This window comes from Pseudophryne corroboree, chromosome 10, assembly GCF_028390025.1.
Source record: "Pseudophryne corroboree isolate aPseCor3 chromosome 10, aPseCor3.hap2, whole genome shotgun sequence".
In the NCBI taxonomy this organism is placed as follows: Eukaryota; Metazoa; Chordata; class Amphibia; order Anura; family Myobatrachidae; genus Pseudophryne; species Pseudophryne corroboree.
This window is the reverse complement of record NC_086453.1, coordinates 96,969,528-96,987,518: the sequence shown is the minus strand read 5'-3', so window position 1 is coordinate 96,987,518 and position 17,991 is coordinate 96,969,528. Positions and strand designations below refer to the sequence as shown.

The window sequence follows — 17,991 nt, the reverse complement described above, 5'->3', positions numbered from 1 at the left end:
GAGCCACTCAAATCTGTAGATTTGAAATATCTTACATGGAAAGTAACCATGCTACTGTCTCTGGCTTCAGCCAGGAGAGTGTCAAAATTGGCGGCTTTGTCGTATAAAAGCCCATATCTGATTTTCCATTCGGACAGGGCAGAATTGAGGACGCGTCCTCATTTTCTGCCTAAGGTGGTATCAGCGTTTCACCTGAACCAGCCTATTGTGGTGCCTGCGGCTACTAGCGATTTGGAGGATTCCAAGTTGCTGGACGTTGTCAGAGCATTGAAAATATATATTTCAAGGACGGCTGGAGTCAGAAAATCTGACTCGCTGTTTATACTATATGCACCCAACAAGATGGGTGCTCCTGCTTCTAAGCAGACGATTGCTCGTTGGATTTGTAGCACAATTCAACTGGCACATTCTGTGGCAGGCCTGCCACAGCCTAAATCTGTCAATGCCCACTCCACAAGGAAGGTGGGCTCATCTTGGGCGGCTGCCCGAGGGGGTCTCGGCATTACAACTCTGCCGAGCAGCTACGTGGTCAGGGGAGAACACGTTTGTAAAATTCTACAAATTTGATACCCTGGCTAAGGAGGACCTGGAGTTCTCTCATTCGGTGCTGCAGAGTCATCCGCACTCTCCCGCCCGTTTGGGAGCTTTGGTATAATCCCCATGGTCCTGACGGAGTCCCAGCATCCACTAGGACGTCAGAGAAAATAAGATTTTACTTACCGATAAATCTATTTCTCATAGTCCGTAGTGGATGCTGGGCGCCCATCCCAAGTGCGGATTGTCTGCAATACTTGTATATAGTTATTGTTTAACTAAAGGGTTATTGTTGAGCCATCTGTTGAGAGGCTCGGTTATATTTCATACTGTTAACTGGGTATAGTATCACGAGTTATACGGTGTGATTGGTGTGGCTGGTATGAGTCTTACCCGGGATTCAAAATCCTTCCTTATTGTGTTAGCTCTTCCGGGCACAGTATCCTAACTGAGGTCTGGAGGAGGGTCATAGTGGGAGGAGCCAGTGCACACCATGTAGTCCTAAAGCTTTCTTTAGTTGTGCCCAGTCTCCTGCGGAGCCGCTATTCCCCATGGTCCTTACGGAGTCCCAGCATCCACTACGGACTACGAGAAATAGATTTACCGGTGAGTAAAATCTTATTTTCTCTAACGTCCTTGAGGATGCTGGGACTCCGTAAGGACCATGGGGAATAGACTGGCTCCGCAGGAGATAGGGCACTTTAAGAAAGCTTTGGATTCTGGGTGTGCACTGGCTCCTCCCTCTATGCCCCTCCTCCAGACCTCAGTTTTTACACTGTGCCCAGAGGGAAATGGGTGCACTGCAGGGAGCTCCCCTGAGTTCTCTGCCTAGAAAGCATTTTTGTTTGGATTTTTTCTATATTTTTACAGGGAGCACTTCTGGCAACAGCCTCCCTGCATCGAGGGACTGAGGAGAGAGGGGCAGACCTTCTTAAATGATAGGCTCTGCTACCTCGGCTACTGGACACCATTCGCTCCAGAGGGGGTGAACACAGGTTCGTCCTGGGCGTTCACTCCCAGAGCCGCGCCGCCGTTCTCCTCACAGAGCCAGAAGAAACAAAGTCAGATGACGTCTCAGGCGGCAGAAGCCTTCAGAGCTTCACTGAGGTAACGCACAGCACTGCAGCTGTGCGTCATTGCTCCCATACACCTCACACACTCCGGTCACTGTAAGGGGGTGCAGGGCACAGGGGGGGCGCCCTGGGCAGCAATATAACACCTCTCTTATGGCAAAAGACAATATACATGTACAGGTGGGCACTGTACATGTATATAAAAGAGCCCCCGCCATTTTTTAATAACTTTGAGCGGGACAGAAGCCCGCCGCCGAGGGGGGCGGGGCTTCTCCCTCAGCACTCACCAGCGCCATTTTCTCCACAGCACCGCTGAGAGGAAGCTCCCCGGACTCTCCCCTGCTTTACACACGGTGAAAGGGGGTTTGAAGGAGATGGGGGGGGGGGGCACATAATTGGCATTTTATTACTACTCAGCGCTTCTGGAAAAGGGCATTCTGTGTTTTTTTTTTTTCCAGGGGTATAGCGCTGGGGTGTGTGCTGGCATACTCTCTCTCTCTGTCTCTCCAAAGGGCCTTAAAGGGGATACTGTTTTCAGAAAATAGTTTCCCTGTGTGTGTGAAGTGTCGGTACGCGTATGTCGACATGTTTGACGAGGAAGGCTCCCTTAATGTGGAGGGGGAGTGCTTGAATGTCATGTCGCCGTCGGCAACGCCGACACCGGAATGGGTGGATATGCTGAATGTCTTAAATGCAAATGTCAATCTATTGCATAAAAGGTTAGACAAGGCTGAAGCTAGGGATCAGTCAGGTAGCCAGACCATGCCTGTCCCTGTGGCGCCAGGACCTTCGGGGTCTCGGAAGCGCACCATATCCCAGATTGATGACACAGATACCGACACGGATACTGACTCTAGTGTCGACTATGAAGATGCAAAATTACAGCCAAGGGTGACAAAAGGTATTCGGTACATGATTATTGCCATTAAAGAGATTTTGCATATTACTGAGGAACCCCCTGTCCCTGACACGAGGGTACACATGTATAAAGGGAAAAAGCCTGAGGTCACCTTTCCGTCCTCATTTGAGCTGAGCGAATTGTGCGAAAAGGCTTGGGAATCTCCAGATAGGAGACCACAAGTTCCCAAAAGGATTCTTATGGCGTATCCTTTTCCACAAACGGATAGGATACGATGGGAATCTTCGCCTAAAGTAGACAAGGCGCTGACACGCTTATCCAAAAAGGTGGCACTGCCTTCTCAGGATACGGCTTCCCTTAAGGATCCTGCTGATCGCAGGCAGGAAATTACCATGAAGCACATTTACACTCATTCAGGTACTATTGTTAGACCGGCTATGGCGTCGGCCTGGGTTTGTAGTGCTGTTGTGGCATGGGCAGATTCCTTATCTACGGAGATTGACACCTTAGATAGGGATGCCATTTTAATGACCATAGAGCAGAGGTTCTCAAACTCGGTCCTCGGGAGCCCACACAGTGCATGTTTTGCAGGTAACCCAGCAGGTGCACAGGTGTATTAATTACTCACTGACACATTTTAAAAGGTCCACAGGTGGAGCTAATTATTTCACTTACGATTCTGTGAGGAGACCTGCAAAACATGCACTGTGTGGGCCCCCGAGGACCGAGTTTGAGAACCTCTGCCATAGAGCATATCAGAGATGCTACCTTGTATATGAGAGATGCTCAGAGACATTTATTTATTAAGCTCCAGAATAAACGCTATGTCTGTTTCTGCTAGGCGGCTTTTGTGGACCCGACAGTGGACGGGAGACGCCGATTCAAAGCGGCATATGGAGTCCTTGCCTTACAAAGGGGAGGAGTTGTTTGGAGACGGCCTCTCGGACCTTGTCTCTACTGCTACGGCTGGTAAGTCGAATTTCTTACCTTATGTCCCCCCGCAGCATACAAAAAAGGCACCTCATTATCAAATGCAGTCCTTTTGTTCCAATAAGAGCAAGAAGGTACGGGGATCGTCCTTTGTTGCCAGAGGAAAAGGCAAGGGAAAAAATCTGCACACAGCTAGTTCCCAGGAGCAGAAGTCCTCCCCTGCAACTGCAAAGTCCACCGTATGACGCTGGGGCTTCCCGGGGTGAAGCAGATCTAGTGGGGGCTCGTCTTCGGTTTTTCAGCCACGTCTGGGTTCACTCGCAGGTGGATCCCTGGGCATTAGAGATTGTTTCTCAGGGATACAGGCTGGAATTCGAAGACTTGCCTCCTCGCCGGTTTTTCAAATCTGCTCTTCCGGCTTCCCCGTCAGAGAGGGAGCTAGTGTTGGCAGCAATCCAAAAATTGTATATTCAACAGGTGATTGTCACAGTTCCTCATCTCCAGCAAGGAGAGGGATATTACTCAACCCTGTTTGTGGTCCCGAAACCAGACGGTTCGGTCAGACCCATTTTAAACCTAAAATCTCTGAACCTGTACTTGAAGAGGTTCAAGTTCAAAATGGAATCACTCAGGGCGGTCATCGCCAGCCTGGAGGGGGGGGATTGGATGGTGTCCCTGGACATAAAGGATGCTTACCTTCATGTTCCGATATTCCCCCCTCAACAGGCGTTCCTGAGATTTGCAGTGCAGGACTGTCACTACCAATTTCAGACGTTGCCGTTTGGGCTTTGCACGGCCCCGAGAATTTTCACCAAGGTAATGGCGGAAATGATGGTGCTCCTGTGCAGGCAGGGTGTCCCAATTATCCCATACTTGGACGATCTCCTCATAAAGGCGAGGTCTCGGGAGAAGTTGCTGGACAGCGTGTCTCTGTCCATGAAGACGTTGCAGTTACATGGCTGGATTCTCAATATACCGAAGTCCCAGCTAGTCCCTACAACGCGTCTGACCTTTTTGGACCTGATTCTAGACACAGACCAGAAAAAGGTTTTTCTTCCGATCGAAAAGGTTCAGGAGCTCATAGCCCTGGTCAGGAACCTATTAAAGCCAAAAAAGGTTTCAGTACATCATTGCACACGGGTTCTGGGGAAGATGGTGGCTTCATACGAGGCCATCCCCTTCGGCAGGTTCCATGCGAGTACTTTTCAATGGGACCTCTTGGACAAGTGGTCCGGGTCCCATTTACAAATGCATCAAAGGATCACCCTGTCTCCCAGGACCAGGGTATCTCTCCTGTGGTGGCTGCACAGTGCTCACCTACTAGAGGGTCGCAGGTTCGGCATTCAGGACTGGGTCCTGGTGACCACGGACGCAAGCCTCCGAGGCTGGGGAGCAGTCACACTGGGAAGAAATTTCCAAGGTCTCTGGTCAAATCTAGAGACTTGTCTCCACATCAACGTCCTGGAGTTGAGGGCCATATACAACGCCGTGCGTCAAGCGGAGGAATTGCTTCGGGGAAAACCGGTTCTGATTCAGTCAGACAATGTCACGGCTGTGGCTCATATAAACCGCCAAGGTGGAACAAGGAGCAGAGTGGCCATGGCAGAAGCGACCAGGATTCTACGCTGGGCGGAAGGCCATGTAAGCGCACTATCAGCAGTGTTCATCCTGGGGGTGGACAACTGGGAGGCGGACTTCCTCAGCAGGCACGACCTGCATCCGGGAGAGTGGGGACTTCATCAAGAAGTCTTTGCACAGATCACGGGTCGGTGGGGACTGCCTCAAATAGACATGATGGCATCCCGTCTCAACAAAAAGCTAAAGCGGTATTGCGCCAGGTCAAGGGACCCTCAGGCGGTAGCTGTAGACGCTCTGGTGACACCTTGGGTGTTCAGATCGGTCTATGTGTTTCCTCCTCTTCCTCTCATACCCAAGGTGTTGAGATTAATAAGAATAAGCAGGGTCAGAACAATCCTCATTGTTCCAGATTGGCCACGGAGGACTTGGTATCCGGAGCTGCAAGAGTTGCTCACAGAAGATCCGTGGCCTCTTCCTCTAAGGCAGGACCTGCTGCAGCAGGGGCCCTGTCTGTTCCAAGACTTACCGCGGCTGCGTTTGACGGCATGGCGGTTGAACGCCGGATCCTAGCGGAAAAAGGGATTCCGGAGGAGGTCATTCCTACCCTGATCAAGGCTAGGAAAGACGTGACGTTGAAACATTATCACCGTATATGGCGAAAATATGTTTCTTGGTGTGAGGCCAGAGCTGCTCCTACGGAGGAGTTCCATTTGGGCCGTCTACTTCACTTCCTTCAAACAGGAGTGAATTTGGGTCTAAAATTAAGGTCCATAAAGGTCCAAATTTCGGCTTTATCCATTTACTTTCAAAGGGAATTGGCCTCTCTTTCTGAAGTACAGACTTTTGTGAAGGGAGTGCTGCATATTCAGCCTCCCTTTGTACCTCCGGTGGCGCCTTGGGATCTTAACGTGGTGTTACGTTTCCTCAAGTCACCTTGGTTTGAACCACTCAAAACAGTGGAGTTGAAATACCTCACGTGGAAAGTGGTCATGTTGTTGCCATTAGCTTCAGCAAGGCGTGTTTCAGAATTGGCGGCTTTATCACATAAAAGCCCATACTTAGTTTTTCACGTGGATAGGGCAGAGTTGAGGACTCGTCCTCAATTTCTGCCAAAAGTGGTCTCATATTTTCATGTGAACCAACCTATTGTCGTGCCTGCGGCTACACGGGACTTGGAGGATTCCGAGTCCCTGGTTGTGGTCAGGGCTTTGAAGATTTATGTGACCAGAACGGCTAGGATCAGGAAGACTGAAGCTCTGTTTGTTCTGTATGCGGCCAACAAGGTTGGTGCTACTGCTTCAAAGCAGACTATTGCTCGCTGGATCTGTAACACGATTCAGCAGGCGCATTCTACGGCAGGATTACCATTGCCTAAATCGGTTAAGGCCCATTCCACTAGGAAGGTGGGCTCTTCTTGGGCGGCTGCTCGAGGGGTCTCGGCATTACAGTTGTGCCGAGCAGCTACTTGGTCGGGGTCAAACACCTTTGCAAAGTTCTATAAGTTTGATACCCTGGCTGAGGAGGACCTCCTGTTTGCTCAATCGGTGCTGCAGAGTCATCCGCACTCTCCCGCCCGTTTGGGAGCTTTGGTATAATCCCCATGGTCCTTATGGAGTCCCAGCATCCTCAAGGACGTTAGAGAAAATAAGATTTTACTTACCGGTAAATCTATTTCTCGTAGTCCATAGAGGATGCTGGGCGCCCGTCCCATGTGCGGACTTCTTCTGCAAGACTTGTTTATAGTTATTGCTTACATAAGGGTTATGTTATAGTTTATCGGTTGACCCGAGGCTATGTTGTTGTTCATACTGTTAACTGGGTAGTTTATCATAAGTTATACGGTGTGGCTGGTATGGATCTCGCCCTTAGGTTTACAAAAATCCTTCCTCGTACTGTCCATCTCCTCTGGGCACAGTTTCCCTAACTGAGGTCTGGAGGAGGGGCATAGAGGGAGGAGCCAGTGCACACCCAGAATCCAAAGCTTTTTTAAAGTGCCCTATCTCCTGCGGAGCCCGTCTATTCCCCATGGTCCTTACGGAGTCCCAGCATCCTCTACGGACTACGAGAAATAGATTTACCGGTAAGTAAAATCTTATTATAAGCATGCAGGAAATTGGCGAATCACGTGAAGAGTTGGAGAAGTGTAGGTTTTGACATCAATAGATATTCCAAAATATATGCTCCATTGACAATTCTTTGTGCTCACTGATTGCCTGGTTCCTAGGATATGCCTAAAAAAAATGTTCCGTCTTCTCACATTTCTGCTGTTTGTTGTGGACTTGAATTGATATCCGGATGATGGTTTTACAGTGTCTAGGTAGACGGTAATTAGGGCGACACAATATGGTCGACGGATACAAATTGTTAACAGTTTCAAAAGGTCAACATGACACGTTTTTGGGGTTTTCACATGTTTTACCAATATGTGCTTGATTTTCTATCCACGTAGACATCTATAGGTAATAGTAACCTTTGATGAACACAGCGAGCCACCTTGCCAGAAGTGTGGCGAGTTAAGCGTGCCCACGAGGGTACACATTTGTATTGATGGTAGTAACATAACATGGAATATACAAGATGTGGCCTAAAAAAAAACAAAGGAGTTGTGTCAGCCATTGTCATATTGACCTTTTCACCCTGTCAACTCTTTGAGTCGAACTTACTCACTGTTGACCTTTTGTACTTGACAACCATATGTTGTCGACCTGTTGACTGCCTAGACATTGTAGATCTATTCTACCACACCCGTTTGAAATCCTAGTGCATGCGTTGGTATTAATAAATAACATGTTAGCAGAAACGCACCCTGCCCCTTTATCTGTCATGCAGGTGTGGATCTTATTGCTGGATGAAAAAGCAAATAGGACCTCTACAAGAAGGGGGAGGGGGGGAGCGATGACATTGTACCGACGTCCTTTACACTCAATTATTGTTCCCGTTCTTGTATGTGTTTTACTGTTGACTTGTTAGGATTATTGTTCTCCTTGTTTTGTCCTTGGAGCTTTGTTAGAGAAGTACTCTGGAACCAAATGGGTGTTTGGAGGGGGAAGAGCTTGAGCTCTTGGAGGTAAATTTGGAAATGCCCAAGCACCTGTCAAAGCATTCTATACTAAAGTGCCCTGATTGGACTCTGAGAAAAGAATGTAACAGAAGTACAAAAATCCCAGTTTCTCCTCTCTACACCCCCGTACCCATTATGTGAATATTGAGGAGGTCCCCGACCCTCCCTAGAACCCACTCCTCTGTGCTAGCGTACATAAATTGAATTGCTAAGCAGAGAATTGTATTTTACTTAGAGAAAACGCTGTACAACGAAAAGTTGATCTTGAGTTGTCAGAGGAGCCATAATCCTTATTTACCGTTATCCTTTTCAGGTGCTGCTCGCTGCTGCAGTATGTACGAAGGTGGGCAAGGCCATAGTATCACGACAATTCGTGGAAATGACTCGCACTCGCATTGAAGGACTTTTGGCAGCTTTCCCAAAACTAATGAATACAGGAAAACAGCACACCTTTGTGGAGACCGAAAGTGTACGTTATGTCTACCAGCCCATGGAAAAGCTATACATGGTTCTCATCACCACCAAGAACAGCAACATCCTAGAGGACCTAGAGACCCTCCGACTTTTCTCCAGAGTGGTAAGTGTATGTTACTGTAACGATAAGGCCAGATACATCTCTGATGAGGCTTAAGTTCTGCAGTCAGGAGGCAGGACACCAATTCCTCTAGTTTAGATGAATTGCTTTGTACTTGCTGTTATGCAGCGTTTGCTACCTAATTCTAACTGTCTTTATTTTAATTTTCCATCAAAATCTTCTAATTAGATTTCAATACTTCAGTAAAAACGCAAGACAAAGCCTTAATACTAAATCAAGCATTTAGCAAAGGTTGTATGAAAATGTGTACAAAATATTGAGTTGTGCGGGCCATACATCTATTACCCTTTTCCCCAGTATTGCCGATCGGCAGACAATGATTGATGATCGGGGAATCTGCAAAAAACAGTAGGTTAGTAAATCCCTGACCTGCTAATTCCAAAAATTGAGGATTTCCAGCTTTTTGGATTTCTCCAATCCTCCAACCCAATCATCTGCAAAGCAGGGAGTAGTCTCGATACTTTCCAGGTGTATGGGCCCCATTACAATTGTGTTAAGGGAAAATGGCAGTCCCTCCATATAAAGCACAAAGTCCTTTTTTCTTATTTTGTAAGCGATGTCCTTGTGCGTTACAGGTGGAACATGATGGGGAATTAGGGTGGGGGTGTATCTGCCTGTGCAAGACAGATGGCTTAGCAATAATAAATAATTGTGGAGAACTCTGTAGCTGAAGAGTAGAAATAATCGTTGACCTTCTGGATTTGAGTGTTTCACAGACAGTGGGTTATCCAAGACCTACTATGCTGTACTACTAGTGAAAGCTCGTATAATTAACATTGGCAATGTAGTGAATTTACTTTTTCTTTTTAAATTACTGTTTGAAATATAAATGTCACACTGCGGGACCAAGATAGAGAGACAGTATAACATTCGTCACATTTGGAATTTGACAGGCAGTAGTCTTGGAAGACACCAGGTCCGCTCTAGATCAAGTTTGCATACCATTAGCAACCCTGTGGGTGTGATCTGGTGATGGACGCAATATAGATTTTATACGCAGTGGAAGATTTTTTTTTATTTTGTTCTTTTTTTTTTGTGCCACTGCCATGTGTGTAAATTGCACTTAGTCTTGCGAAGGTGACCGCAGTGCAGATATATATATGCAAAGTGATTGACAGGGAGCGTTTGTGGGTGGTAGGTAACATGATTGGTAACTAAAATGCCGGTGTGTCGTGACCATTTCTGGGGTTTGTTTTTTCCTGTAACTGCGATCCCATGCTCAGAAACAGTTGCTTCTGTTTCTTATTCCAACAGCCATGCTTCGCAGCTGAAGGGTTACATATAGTGTGGCCGATCCCGGGATTTAGGCCAAAAATAGTCCGGGATTCAATCCTGGGATTGGAAAATCCAATCCCGGGGATTGCGGGATCAGCGTTCAGCGTCCTCAGGATGCTCAGACGCTGCCCAGCTCCCCCGGCGCAGCGTGACCTCTGACTGTTAGGTCACGCTGCGCAGTGACCTGCCGCTGAGGTCGCTGCTGAGGCGTCCATCACCCACCGCCTCCTCCCGAATGCCCCTGCAGTCACCGCGGCTGAAGGAAGATCCCTTCCCACACGCCCCAGCAGTTTGGTGAGTTGATTTATGTGCGGGAGGGGCGGGCAGTCACACACACAGAAAGAGAGCCTATCCCGGGATTGACCATTTTTTCAATCCCGATACCCGGGACAAGATGTTGTTTATTAAATTGCGTAGTGTGTACCGGCAATGTGGCATGGTGCAGGGCGAAAGGAAATCTGCCTGATTGCCGGTCATGCTAGTGTTTGCCCACCCGTACTGTAGAGTGCTGAGGTGCTTACCTGTTCCTGATGAGCCCGCATGGTCACTAATACCCCTTTCACATCGCCAATGCCGGATCCCACCCGGGAATTGGAAAAGGGTCCTTTCTGGGTGGGATCCGGCATTGGACGATACTGCTGGCTTCCCTGGCCCGGCAATATGCCAGGCGGGTTGTCATAGCGGTGGGGGGCGGAGCCGGCAGTGGAGGCGGCGCTTGGAGATGAGAGCATCTCCGCTTTGCCTCTCCCTGTTGTAGTGAACGGGTCGCATCGACCCGGGAGCCCGTTTACGCTGCCACAGCCTCGGTATTCAACCCGGGAATAACACTGCTTTATTCCCAGGTTGAATTGCCGGGTCAGGTGACCAGAGATTTCGGCTATGGCCCTTTCACACCGCACGCTGACCCGTGTTGAACCGGTAATATGCCGGGTCGATACCAGGTTATTTGTGCGGTGTGAAAGGGTTGGCTCCCTGGGGACAGGAGGGACTGACCAATAAGAATGGTTTAACCACACTACCATTTGTGTCCCTGAAAACCCTGCATATAGTACAATCAGGAGGTCCCTTTCAGGTAAATCCTGTCATTTGTCACTACCGGAAAACTATGCATTTTATCTTCTTGCTAGCGTTTTCGAGAAGCCCAAGGCTATTAGGGAAGCACTACTTTCAGCAGCTTTGCAGTACCATATATAAGCAGTCTGTTTGTCCTTTCTTAGAAAGATAAGTCAGGACCTAAGTTTTTGCAATCCTTTTTCTCTGACGTCCTAAGTGGATGCTGGGGACTCCGTCAGGATCATGGGGAATAGCGGCTCCGCAGGAGACAGGGCACAAAAATAAAGCTTTAGGATCAGGTGGTGTGCACTGGCTCCTCCCCCTATGACCCTCCTCCAAGCCTCAGTTAGGTTTTTGTGCCCGTCCGAGCAGGGTGCAATCTAGGTGGCTCTCTTAAGGAGCTGCTTAGAAAAAGTTTTTTAGGTTTTTTATGTTCAGTGAGTCCTGCTGGCAACAGGCTCACTGCATCGAGGGACTTAGGGGAGAGAAGTTCAACTCACCTGCGTGCAGGATGGATTGGCTTCTTAGGCTACTGGACACCATTAGCTCCAGAGGGAGTCGGAACACAGGTCTCACCCTGGGGTTCGTCCCGGAGCCGCGCCGCCGACCCCCCTTGCAGATGCTGAAGATTGAAGGTCCAGAAACCGGCGGCAGAAGGCTTTTCAGTCTTCATGAAGGTAGCGCACAGCACTGCAGCTGTGCGCCATTGTTGTCACACACTTCACACCTTAGGTCACGGAGGGTGCAGGGCGCTGCTGGGGGCGCCCTGGGCAGCAATGTATAATACCTTTTATGGCTAAAAAATACATCACATATAGCCCTTAAGGCTATATGGATGTATTAAACCCATGCCAGATATCTCAAACTCCGGGAGAAAAGCCCGCCGGAATAGGGGGCGGGGCTTATTCTCCTCAGCACACAGCGCCATTTTCCTGCTCAGCTCCGCTGTGAGGAAGGCTCCCAGGACTCTCCCCTGCACTGCACTACAGAAACGGGGTAAAACAGAGAGGGGGGGCACTTTTTTTGGCGATATTTTATATATTTAAGCTGCTATAAGGATACAACACTTACATAAGGTTGTTCCCATATATATTATAGCGCTTGGGTGTGTGCTGGCAAACTCTCCCTCTGTCTCCCCAAAGGGCTAGTGGGGTCCTGTCTTCGATAAGAGCATTCCCTGTGTGTCTGCTGTGTGTCAGTACGTGTGTGTCGACATGTATGAGGACGATGTTGGTGTGGAGGCAGAGCAATTGCCGATAATGGTGATGTCACCCCCCAGGGAGTCGACACCGGAATGGATGGCTTTGTTTATGGAATTACGTGATAATGTCAGCACATTACAAAAATCAGTTGACGACATGAGACGGCCGGAAAACCAGTTGGTACCTGCCCAGGCGTCTCAGACACCGTCAGGGGCTGTAAAACGCCCTTTACCTCAGTCGGTCGACACAGACCCAGACACGGACACTGAATCTAGTGTCGACGGTGAAGAAACAAACGTATTTTCAAGTAGGGCCACACGTTATATGATCACGGCAATGAAGGAGGCTTTGCATATCTCTGATACTGCAAGTACCACAAAAAGGGGTATTATGTGGGGGGTGAAAAAACTACCTGTAGTTTTTCCTGAATCAGAGGAATTGAATGATGTATGTGATGAAGCGTGGGTTAACCCAGATAGAAAAGTGCTAATTTCAAAAAAGTTATTGGCATTATACCCTTTCCCGCCAGAGGTTAGGGCGCGCTGGGAAACACCCCCTAGGGTGGATAAGGCGCTCACACGCTTATCAAAACAAGTGGCGTTACCGTCTCCTGATACGGCCGCCCTCAAGGATCCAGCTGATAGGAGGCTGGAAACTACCCTAAAAAGTATATACACACATACTGGTGTTATACTGCGACCAGCCATCGCCTCAGCCTGGATGTGCAGTGCTGGGGTGGTCTGGTCGGATTCCCTGACTGAAAATATTGATACCCTGGATAGGGACAGTATTTTATTGACTATAGAGCAATTAAAGGATGCTTTTCTTTATATGCGAGATGCTCAGAGGGATATTTGCACTCTGGCATCGAGAGTAAATGCGATGTCCATATCTGCCAGAAGAAGTTTATGGACGCGACAGTGGTCAGGTGATGCGGATTCTAAACGACATATGGAAGTATTGCCGTATAAAGGGGAGGAATTATTTGGCGTCGGTCTATCGGATCTGGTGGCCACGGCAACTGCCGGAAAATCCACCTTTTTACCTCAGACCCCCTCCCAACAGAAAAAGACACCGTCTTTTCAGCCGCAGTCCTTTCGGTCCTATAAGAACAAGCGGGCAAAAGGACAGTCATATCTGCCCCGGGGCAGAGGAAGGGGTAAGAGAGGACAGCAAGCTGCCCCTGCCCAGGAACAGAAGCCCTCCCAGGGTTCTGCAAAGCCCTCAGCATGACGCTGGGGCTTTACAAGCGGACTCAGGAGCGGTGGGGGGTCGACTCAAGAATTTCAGCGCACAGTGGGCTTGCTCACAGGTGGACCCCTGGATCCTGCAGGTAGTATCTCAGGGTTACAGGTTGGAGTTCGAGAAGTCTCCCCCTCGCCGGTTCCTAAAGTCTGCTTTGCCAACGTCTCCCTCAGACAGGGCGACGGTATTGGAAGCCATTCACAAGCTGTTTTCTCAGCAGGTGATAGTCAAGGTACCCCTCCTACAACAAGGAAAAGGGTATTACTCCACGCTATTTGTGGTACCGAAGCCGGACGGCTCGGTAAGACCTATTCTAAATCTGAAATCTTTGAACCTGTACATACAGAAATTCAAATTCAAGATGGAGTCACTCAGAGCAGTGATAGCGAATCTGGAAGAAGGGGACTTTATGGTGTCCCTGGACATAAAGGATGCTTACCTGCATGTCCCAATTTGCCCTTCACATCAAGGGTACCTCAGGTTCGTGGTGCAAAACTGTCATTATCAGTTTCAGACGCTGCCGTTTGGATTGTCCACGGCACCTCGGGTCTTTACCAAGGTAATGGCCGAAATGATGATTCTTCTTCGAAGAAGAGGCGTATTAATTATCCCTTACTTGGACGATCTCCTGATAAGGGCAAGGTCCAGAGAACAGCTGGAGGACGGAGTAGCACTAACCCGATTAGTGCTGCAACAACACGGGTGGATTCTGAATTTTCCAAAATCTCAGTTGACACCGACAACACGTCTGCTGTTCCTGGGAATGATTCTGGACACGGTTCAGAAAAAGGTGTTTCTTCCGGAGGAGAAAGCCAAGGAGTTATCCAAACTTGTCAGGAACCTCCTAAAACCAGGAAAAGTGTCTGTGCATCAATGCACAAGAGTCCTGGGAAAGATGGTGGCTTCTTACGAAGCGATTCCATTCGGCAGATTCCACGCACAAACTTTTCAGTGGGATCTGTTGGACAAATGGTCCGGATCGCATCTGCAGATGCACCAGCGGATAACCTTATCACCACGGACAAGGGTGTCTCTTCTGTGGTGGTTGCAGAGTGCTCATCTGTTAGAGGGCCGCAGATTCGGCATACAGGACTGGGTCCTGGTGACCACGAATGCCAGTCTGAGAGGCTGGGGAGCGGTCACACAGGGAAGAAACTTCCAGGGAGTATGGTCAAGCCTGGAGATGTCTTTTCACATAAATATACTGGAGCTAAGAGCGATTTACAATGCTCTAAGTCTGGCAAAACCCCTGCTTCAGGGTCAGCCGGTGTTGATCCAGTCGGACAACATCACGGCAGTCGCCCACGTAAACAGACAGGGCGGCACAAGAAGCAGGACAGCAATGGCAGAAGCTGCAAGGATTCTTCGCTGGGCGGAAGATCATGTGATAGCACTGTCAGCAGTGTTCATTCCGGGAGTGGACAACTGGGAAGCAGACTTCCTCAGCAGACACGATCTACACCCGGGAGAGTGGGGACTTCATCCAGAAGTCTTCCACATGATTGTGAACCGTTGGGAAAAACCAAAGGTGGATATGATGGCGTCCCGCCTCAACAAAAAACTGGACAGGTATTGCGCCAGGTCAAGAGACCCTCAGGCAATAGCTGTGGACGCTCTGGTAACACCGTGGGTGTTCCAGTCAGTGTATGTGTTCCCTCCTCTGCCTCTCATACCAAAAGTACTGAGAATTATACGGCAAAGGGGAGTAAGAACGATACTCGTGGCTCCGGATTGGCCAAGAAGAACTTGGTACCCGGAACTTCAAGAGATGCTCACGGAGGATCCGTGGCCTCAACCTCTAAGACGGGACCTGCTTCAGCAGGGACCGTGTCTATTCCAAGAATTACCGCGGCTGCGTTTGACGGCGTGGCGGTTGAACGCCGAATTCTAAGGGAAAAAGGCATTCCGGAAGAGGTCATTCCTACACTGGTAAAAGCCAGGAAGGAGGTGACTGCACAACATTATCACCGCATTTGGAGAAAATATGTTGCGTGGTGTGAGGCCAGGAAGGCCCCCACGGAGGAATTTCAATTGGGTCGATTCCTACATTTCCTGCAAACAGGATTGTCTATGGGCCTCAAATTGGGGTCCATTAAGGTTCAAATTTCGGCCCTGTCGATTTTCTTCCAGAAAGAATTGGCTTCAGTTCCTGAAGTCCAGACTTTTGTAAAAGGAGTACTACATATACAGCCCCCGGTTGTGCCCCCAGTGGCTCCGTGGGACCTTAATGTAGTTTTGGATTTTCTCAAATCCCATTGGTTTGAGCCACTCAAATCGGCGGATTTGAAATATCTTACATGGAAAGTAACCATGCTACTGGCCCTGGCTTCAGCCAGGAGAGTGTCAGAATTGGCGGCTTTATCCTATAAAAGCCCATATCTGATTTTCCATTCGGACAGGGCAGAACTGCGGACGCGTCCTCATTTTCTGCCTAAGGTGGTGTCAGCGTTTCACCTGAACCAGCCTATTGTGGTGCCTGCGGCTACTAACGATTTGGAGGATTCCAAGTTGTTGGACGTGGTCCGGGCATTGAAAATATATATTTCAAGAACGGCTGGAGTCAGAAAGTCTGACTCGCTGTTTATATTGTATGCACCCAACAAGCTGGGTGCTCCTGCTTCTAAGCAGACGATTGCTCGTTTGATTTGTAGCACAATTCAACTTGCACATTCTGTGGCAGGCTTGCCACAACCAAAATCTGTCAAGGCCCATTCCACAAGGAAAGTGGGCTCATCCTGGGCGGCTGCCCGGGGGGTCTCGGCATTACAACTCTGCCGAGCAGCTACGTGGTCGGGGGAGAACACGTTTGTAAAATTCTACAAATTTGATACCCTGGCTAAAGAGGACCTGGAGTTCTCTCATTCGGTGCTGCAGAGTCATCCGCACTCTCCCGCCCGTTTGGGAGCTTTGGTATAATCCCCATGGTCCTGACGGAGTCCCCAGCATCCACTTAGGACGTCAGAGAAAATAAGATTTTACTTACCGATAATTCTATTTCTCGTAGTCCGTAGTGGATGCTGGGCGCCCATCCCAAGTGCGGATTGTCTGCAATACTTGTACATAGTTATTGTTACAAAAAAATCGGGTTGTTATTGTTGTGAGCCGTCTGTTCAGAGGCTCCTACGTTTGTCATACTGTTAACTGGGTTCAGATCACAAGTTGTACGGTGTGATTGGTGTGGCTGGTATGAGTCTTACCCGGGATTCATTATCCTTCCTTATTGTGTACGCTCGTCCGGGCACAGTATCCTAACTGAGGCTTGGAGGAGGGTCATAGGGGGAGGAGCCAGTGCACACCACCTGATCCTAAAGCTTTATTTTTGTGCCCTGTCTCCTGCGGAGCCGCTATTCCCCATGGTCCTGACGGAGTCCCCAGCATCCACTACGGACTACGAGAAATAGATTTATCGGTAAGTAAAATCTTATTTTTTTTTTTAACCAACCACCAGGGAGTCCTGTGGGTGGCAGGATTTCAGAGTATGCAGATACACGGATACCACTCAAGTTTACTTGTGTGGTGCAATACCATCAGCAAAGGGTACAAAACTGAATTCCACTCTATACACAGCGGGAAAATCTTTGAAGTAGATCTGGAACCATTACAGATTGGTTTATAGACTTTGCTGAAGGAAGAAGTCATTTCTCCTGTTCTTGTGACGCAGAGGTGCACTGGCTTCTGTTCCAAGTCTTCTGTCTGGGCCATTTTGAACAGTTTGAGCTGCTTCAAACAATCAGTATATTTCTGAAAGTCCTTTCCGTATTAAGTCATTACAGTCGGTCTAGGCGGTCTATTGTATGGCTCAACATCATTAGTTTCTCAGGTTCGTTGTGCTATGTCACCACTTCAAGTTCACGTCTCACATTGTGACTGTCACCAAAGTGCCGGTAGTCCTTATTGCCGTTCTCAAACTACAAGGTATCATTGTAAAGCATTCCCTGAATGACATTTTGGTGGCAGGAAAGTCGAAACACCTCGCCAAACACATCTCAGGTGATAAGAGAAATAGAATTTTATTTTGGGTGCGCGGTCAGCAGCAGCTAGTACCAGGGGTGGTCAGATCCCCAATATGAAAACGGAGTATTATTAAAAAATGTGTACCAGCGCTGGCTGTAAGAACAATGCTAGTGGGACGGTCTGGTACAAAGAATTATTAAATACAATATACCACCCAATAATAACTAGGGTACAGTTTGTCACAAGTCCAATCGTATAGCGATGTGTCTATCAGGTTTGAGCCTGAACCTGATAGACACATCGCTATCCGGTTGGACTGGTGACGAACACTACCCTAGTAAATATTTGGACTGAACATCTCCTCTGACCAATTGTGGCATACAAGGAACCGGGATTCCCCCTGTAGTAATTTACAACTACTCTGCTGTGCTAAGCATTGGGGACTGAAACTGGGATCAAGAAATTGCCCTTGCCGGTCTTATACAGATATTCCGTTGGATGGAGTCCTAGCTGGGGTAAGAATCATACTACGAAACGAGCCATCTAAGTGTCTACCTTAACAGTGTTTCTAGAAATCATCTCCTTAAAGAGCGCCGTGACAGTCATATGTACTTTGATGTTTTTATATCTCA

The 17,991-nt window shown here is 48.5% G+C and overlaps 1 protein-coding gene across 1 annotated transcript in view; it reads left to right on the top strand.

Annotated features, from left to right (window-relative positions):
- ARCN1 (archain 1) overlaps nt 1-17,991 on the top strand; it is an 83,343-nt gene that overhangs the window by 11,672 nt on the left and 53,680 nt on the right. Inside the window, exon 2 of the mRNA XM_063942628.1 lies at nt 8,349-8,612. Coding sequence (XP_063798698.1) covers nt 8,349-8,612 — 264 coding nt within the window. The remainder of the gene's footprint in view (nt 1-8,348; nt 8,613-17,991) is intronic.